This window comes from Xiphias gladius, chromosome 8 (genome assembly GCF_016859285.1).
Source record: "Xiphias gladius isolate SHS-SW01 ecotype Sanya breed wild chromosome 8, ASM1685928v1, whole genome shotgun sequence".
Classification (NCBI taxonomy): Eukaryota; Metazoa; Chordata; class Actinopteri; order Istiophoriformes; family Xiphiidae; genus Xiphias; species Xiphias gladius.
The window spans coordinates 4,320,473-4,327,972 of NC_053407.1; the positions used below are offsets into that span (position 1 = coordinate 4,320,473).

General features: G+C 38.8%; 1 protein-coding gene across 3 annotated transcripts in view; it reads left to right on the forward strand.

Moving 5' to 3' along the window:
- Nucleotides 1-7,500, forward strand: part of fam169b (family with sequence similarity 169 member B) — a 14,105-nt gene that overhangs the window by 1,903 nt on the left and 4,702 nt on the right. Inside the window, exons 4-7 of one of the 3 annotated variants that reach the window (XM_040133518.1) lie at nt 692-777; nt 4,003-4,165; nt 5,047-5,195; nt 5,652-5,777. In XM_040133518.1, coding sequence (XP_039989452.1) covers nt 692-777; nt 4,003-4,165; nt 5,047-5,195; nt 5,652-5,762 — 509 coding nt within the window. In that variant the 3' untranslated portion in view covers nt 5,763-5,777. Of the gene's footprint in view, nt 1-691; nt 778-4,002; nt 4,166-5,046; nt 5,230-5,651; nt 7,406-7,500 lie in introns of those variants that run through there. The other 2 variants (XM_040133515.1, XM_040133516.1) reach the window with 2 other exon arrangements.

Here is a 7,500-nt window from a genome sequence, read left to right on the forward strand (position 1 = left end):
TCAGCCAAGAACAGAAATCTTAGGCTGTAGTGGATACAGGCTCACCATAACTGGACAGTTGAAGACTGGAAATAGCCTGTAGCCTGGTCTGATGAATCCTCGATTTCTGCTGAGACATGCAGATTGTATAGTCAGTATTTTGGTGTCAACAGCATAAATCTATGGACCCAACCAGTTTTATTTCGTCAGTCAAGGCTGGTGGTGGCGGTGTAATGGTGTGTGTAATGTTTTATTGGCGCTCTGTGGGCCCCTTAATACCCCTTAATGCATCCCTTTCTGGCCGCAGTTTACCCATCTTATAATGGCTACTTCCAGCATGATAATGTACCATGGCACAAAGCAAACGTTGTCTCAAACTGGTTTCATGAACATGACAATGAGTTCAGTGTACTTCAGTGGCCTTCCCTGTCACCAGATCTGTATCTAATAGAAGAAATTTGGGATATGGTAGAATGGGATAATTGCAGTTTGAATGTGCAGCTTAAAAGTCTGCAGAAATTATGAGATGCAATCATGTCAACGTGGACCAGAACCGGAAAAGAATATTTTCAACGTCTTGTGGAATCTATGCCACGCAGAATTGAGGCTATTTTGAGATCAAAGAGAGATCCTACCCAGTATTAGTATGGTGTTCCTATAAAGTGATTGGTGAGTGTATATACAGACTAATGCTTTCTCCTCTACCTTCCAGTGATGGCTTTATACCTGCATGAAAAGTGGTGGTGTGTGGATGACCTTTTACGAACGTCCAGCAAATCCAGAACTGGCTTGGTGTTGGTAACTTTGCATTTGTACATCTCTTTGTATGTCAGCATCACAGTGATATACAGATCATGGGTCCTACACAGGTCTGAACAGTGGGAAAAGAAATAGAATTATCTATCAATCTAATCATTAGGTCTACCCTAAGACAGCAAGCTAAATTGCTGTCGTAGAGTTTCTGCTTCTGTGACTGTAGGCACAGATGGACATCTTGCTTCTTGGAGATGTGTTGAAAACACATGCATTGATTCTGTCATGGGTGGAAGTAGCGCTGTCAGATACTGTAAAGACATGATTAAAAGATAAGTCAGAGTTGAGATAGGAGGTGGAAGTGAGTTTAATTCAGCCAGTCACATACAGATTTCCACTGAAGAAGAAAGGAAATGGAAAGGACAGGACAAACTTAATGAATGTGGGGATTTCTAAAGTATCTGCTTTATTTGATGTATTTGACATGACAGTTTTTACAATGAAGTATGTAGCTTTGGTTTGCCTCAATGTCTGCTGGCCTTGTGCTAAGTTGCACTTTTAACAATATCAGAAATGTAGAGTATTTCCGTGAACCTGCTGATATTGTTAAGTCTAGAACTCTGTATAAGCGGTGTAGGATTACAGGTTACTTTAGAGAAATAACATTTCTGTTTCTTGTGAAAACAACTTTCAGTTATTCTGAGATCAGATAACTCTTGATCTTGAGATAAAGATTTTTAAGGTAACTCTAACTACATTATGGTCGAATTATTTGAGGAAAATATTTAACTGCGATTTTTCTGACCAATATTATGATTGGGATTTAAGGTATGATTTTAGCATTAAAAATAATTTATATATTATTTTCTGTGAATTAAACTACAGGTATGTATTTCTGGCTGACTCTGTATTAATTAAGATATGACTACCAAGCAAAATACCAAATTTATCTTGCTTTTACATTGATAGAGTCAAATAAAATAATGAAATTGCTTTTTCTTAGGGCTCTTTTTTTTAACCAGTCATTCAGAGAAATGTCAGTTTCTAAGTAAACTTAGTTTTCTGAAGAAAAGTTGACTAATTCATTCACTACTGACATTCATTAATAGTACATTATACTTGACATTACTAAATTGACTAATATGCAGATATAATCATTTGATTTTTTTTGGACCAATTTTTTATTGAGAAAATTACAGGAAAGAATCATTGTACATCATACAGTTTCTCACCTTGTTTAACCCCCCACGTCCCCATGGCACACAGTAACACATACAGAATGAGCTTGTATAATAACAGTCACCAACCCCCTAATTAACCCCCCCCCCCTTTAAGAGTTCATACTAACCAGGGAGGGTTTCAAATAGTGATTTACATATAAAAACAATGAATCTTTAAGCCGTAAGCACATCACTGGCTGCTGTCATCTGCTACTCTTTCAAGAGCTTCCTGTTGAAGTTAAGCCACTGAACAACAGTATTAGTTTAAGAGTTCAGAAAGTACAAGAAGGAGTCCCAATATACCAGCTAACCATGGGCCTCACTATGACGAGGAGTGGAAGATATCCTGGTCTGACATCTGGCAGGCGGAACCCCAGCGAAGTCATAGTCCAAGCTGGGGTGCCGGGGTGTGATCAGCCCTGGCTGGTTCGCCTTAGCAAGGGTGTATGATGTTAAAAGACCCGAAACACCCAATGAACTCAGGAAACATCACATATGATGTCTAGGACATATCTTTCAACCTGTGATTTGCAAGATTAATCTAATGAAGTACAAATCTTGTCACTCAATTAATTGGAAAACATCAAACTTGTGAAAAGAGTAGAATTTTGAAATCAAAACTGCCTCAGAACAATGATTGGTGGAGTTAGAAAAAAAAAGGTAACTTCTTATTTACAGTTAGGAACATAAGTATTTGGACAGTGAGACAATTTGCATAATTTTGGCTCTGTACACACCACAATGGAATTGAAATTAAGCCATCAAGATTTGATTGATGTGTAGACTCAAGTACATACATCTACATGTCCCTCATTTTTAGGGGCTCAAAAGTAATTGGACTACTGCCTGACAATCAGTTTTATGGACAGGTGTGGTCTGTTCCCTCCTTGGTTACATACATAGAAACTTAAGGAGTGGCAAAATCAATAATTTGGTTCTTTAAAAGAGGGAATGCGCTTGCCAGCTCAGCAACACCAAAAGGCCTGGAAGATCACAGAATTCTTTCCTTGGTGAAGAAAAACCCCTTCACAACATCTAGTATGATCAAGAACACTCGAGGAGGTAGGCATATCATTATAAAAGTCAAGAGACGCTGTCATGAATGTAAATATAGAGGGTTTACCAAAAGGTTACACCCAAGAACAGAAAAGCCAGGTTACTTTGCCAGAAAAAAAAGATCTAGAGAAGATTCTTTGGACAGATGAAACCAAGATTAACTCATACCAGAATGGGAAGAGAAGTGTATGGAGAAGGAAAGGAATGGCTCATGATCAGGAGCATACTGCACCATCTGTCAAACATGGTGGAGGCAGTAGTATGACATGGGCATGTATGGCTGCCAATAGAACTGGTTCATTGGTCTATTGATGATGTGACTGCTGATATAAGTAGCAGGATGAATCCTGAAGTTAATAGGAATATACTATCTGCTTAGATTCCGCCAAATGCTGCAAAACCTACAGGACAATGCTTAACAGTACAGATGAATAATAACCCAAAACATTCTGTGAAAGCAACCCAAGAGCTTCTCAAGGCAAAGAAAGGGAATATTCTACAGTGGCTTAGTCTGTCACCCCATTGAGCACGCTGTTCACTTACTGAAGACCAAACTGAGGGTAGAAAGACCCATAAAAAAAGCAGCAACTGAAGGCAGCTGCATTAAAGGCCGGTAAAAGCATCTCAGGGGAGGAAACTCAGCATTTGGTGATATCCAAGGGTACCAGATTTCAGGCAGTCATTGACTGCAAAGGATTTTCATCCAAATATTACAAGTATTAAAAATAATCCTTATTATATTAGATTGTCCAATTTGTTTTGCCCCCCCCCAGCCCCACACACACACACAGTTAAAGCTGGAAATCTACACTTCAATCACATCTTGATGGCTTTGTTTCCAATCCATTGTGGTGGTGTACAGAGGCAAAATTACAAAAATTGTGTCACTGTCCAAATACTAACTGTATTCACTATTTATTTTTCCCAGAGTCGTGTGCAGTACTGTTTGTTTTCATCTATGCTAGTGAGCTTCCTGTCACTGTGTCATCCCCAGGTGCAGTCAACTATGGAGAGGGTGATTGTGTTCCTCCTAAATCAGGTAGTGGAGAGGTGTTCACAGGAGGAGGTACTGTTCTCCCTGCATCCCTGCACAGAGAGTTGCAAACTGCTATGGAGAGACAGCCAGGCTGTTGGCTTTTACACTGTCAAGCACAAAGGTACTATGGAGTAGGAGGAGAGTGGAAGAGGACAAATATGACAGTAAGAGAAGGGTGGACGTACTTACCTGCTTGTTCCAGCTGAATGTTTTTTGGGGTTTTTTTTGCATGTAAATCTTGCCTAATTCAAGCAATATTTGTTGTTCCTCCATAATGTCACAATTGATTTACCACGTTTACTGCCTATTGTCTTACCTATACATTATTGCACTACTCATTACTTTTAAGTAAACACGTCTGCAGTGTTTTTTAATCACAAGAGGTCACAACCAAACTGTAAAACAATCTTCATAAACATGTGATTTACATCTTTATATAGCAGTGGGAGAATTTACAGATTTACAAAATGTGGAGGCAAGATAGTGCAAGAAGAGGAAGTATTGTAAAAATAAACCAGAGCAAAACAAAAACTGCTAAATAATTCAACTCAAATTCATCCAAGTTGCAGTTAGTAAATCTTAGTTTTGGGTTCCTGTGCTTTTATGCTGAAAGTCTGATTTGAACTTTATATATTGGTAAACCAGTACAAAAGTGTTTTTTGTTTTGCTGTTTGATCCTGGGCAGGCAGTGCATAATGGTGTTTTTATAGTTTCACTGAAAACAGCTGCCTGCAATTTCAACAGAAGCTGAATAGTATAACCTTAATGAAGATAGGATTTATTGCAGAACTGTTGTCTTAGACTACCTTAGTGTTAAATGAATGCTCATTTGACCTAATATACTGGACACTGTAAATGTTTTTTTTTATTTTAATGTTAACTTTGATAAACTTGGTAGCATGAAGAGTCAACTGAACTGCTTTCATTACATTACAATAGTAAACAGTGGGCTGAGTTACTTACTGTGATGGGATATGTGTTCTTCTACTGCTTGTGTTTCAGGCAGCCTGTGTGACAGATGGAGCAGTCGCTGCTACCTGCTGCCTGTTCTGGACACAGTGCTGGTTAGGAGGAGCTGGAGGAGGAGAGGATTTGGCCTTCAGATGCTTGAGGATTTCTGCTCCTCATTCTCCACAGAAGAGTTTTTGGGGGTTAGCTTTCCATTATCACCCAGCATGGTTGCAGGTTGGCTAAGGTCCTACTATTCTCTTTTATCCCCCCACAAAGCCCATTTACTTATTTACTTTGTTATCTAGAAGAGAATTTTGTCAAATAATTTCCCATAATTGGAAGAATTATGCATATTTCCAGTCTTTGGTTCTCAGAGTGTTGCACCAGCTGCATTTCTGCCATACGAAAATCAAGTAGTTTTGTCCGCCTGTGGCATTTTAATCTTAGTTCCTAAACATCTTAAACAGTCCCCACAGAGATCCCAGGTAGTACTGACTATCCCAAAGTTGAGGTGAGCAATGTTACATTTTGAGTAAGGAAGTGTGTGATGTGAATGCAGTACAGGTATGTGTTCAACATCTTGTTTCTTTTTAAAATGAGCTAACTCGAAAGCAACCAATTAACAGGATGTGTGTTTGTGTCTCCTGTGTGTTCAGTGTGCAGGAGGTACCTGCAGCACCACAAGGAACATCGGGAGCGTCTGTATGAGGTGGAGGCTCCAGGGGGCTGGACTCAACGACGAAACATCTGGCTCAACATCCAGCTAGGCCGCTACTCCTTCAGTACAGACAATATTTTATCTTTAATGGGTTTAGATGTTTGAAAGGATTTCATTATCATACTACAAAACTAAAACATCTCCTGTATTTCTTGCGCTTATCTTTATTAGCATTATTAGCATTAGCAATATTTAATGCTACAGTACATAACTTTTTATGCCTCAGCACCGGCGACAGCCGTGGCCAGAGGCATTACGTTTTCAGGTTCGTCCTTCCGTCCCACTCTCCTGAACATGGTATCTCAGGAAAACCTTGAGGAGATTACTTCAAATTTTGCACAAATCTTCACTTGGACACAAGGATGAACTGATAGAATTTGGTGATCAAAGGTCAGGTCACTGTGACCTCAAAAAACACGATTTTGGCCATAACTTAATATCTTTTATTAAATTCCTTCAAAGTCTTCACTACATATATTATATGAGTCTGGGCAGATATGGATGTAAACTGCAACTTGAATGGTTGGTGGAGGCATACAACCACAAGGCGGTAATTCTAGTTTATAATAGGTTTTAGTTAAAATATGCTTCAAAACATATCTTAATATTGAGAGGTGCTGTCAGAGGCTTCAGTGACTCTCACTCATTTAACAGCCTGGTAGCAGTGCAGAGTGATTCCACTATAAAAATTTTGAGTGAGAATTGCCCTTGTAGCAACTCAGAGAAAGCCAAAGTCAGCCCAAGGCTGTCAATCAATATGTGAACATCTTTCTGGTTACTACTACTCTTGTACCAAGGCTTCAAGCAGCTAGTAGTAGCTGCTGGGAGACGTCTCTATGGCTGACTCACAGGCTAGTAAGCTCATGATTCATGCATTAGCTGAGACAGTGTACACAAGTCAGAGAGAGGGGTGGGAGGAGCCGAGTGGTTTGTTTTCGAGTCTCATGCTCTTGTCAGCTTGATTTCCAGAACTTGCATATTGTAGCTTTAAGTAAAAGTGAAGGGTATGTCTCCTCCTTTGACTTGTGTTTTTCTAGCCAGCCATCTCAATCATGTGAAAGACTTCAGGATGGCCAAGTGGTCTAATGTTCTATGTACAGGTCAGAGTCTCCCCTTGAGACATGGGTTCAAATCCCACTTCTGACAAAAAAAACCCTTTTGATTGAGCCTGGACCCTGTAATTGTAATGATGCGCACAGTTTAAGGCAAAGAATTTATGATTAGTTGTTGAATTATTATGTGATATGTTCTATACTTTGTGTATTCAGAAGAGCAGACAGTAGTGTATCCTTGACAGCTGAATGATATTTCTACCTGCACAGTTTCTGCTGTTTCATGACAATGATAAAACTTTTTTTGAATTAGCCGGAAATCAAACCTGGCACGCAAAAATTCCATCACTGGTTCAGAGATAGAATTTTTGTTTAACAAACAAGTCAAATGTGGACCGATTCACTTGTAGGATGAATCCAGTGTAGATTGCGTGGATTGTATATACAGTACAGTTAGGTAAATAAGTATTTGGAGACAATTTTCTTAATCTTGCCTCCGTACACAACCACAATAGATTTTAAACAAAGTAATCAAGATGTGATTGAAGTGTAGACGTTCACATTTAATTCAAGGAGTTTAACAAAAATTATCATTTTTATTATTAATTCATAATATCATTAACCAGAATTAGAGCTTATATTACAGCCTATAATGTATGTATGTGTATGTATATATATATATATTATATATATATATATATATAATGTGTGTGTGTGTGTGTGTGTGTGTGTGTG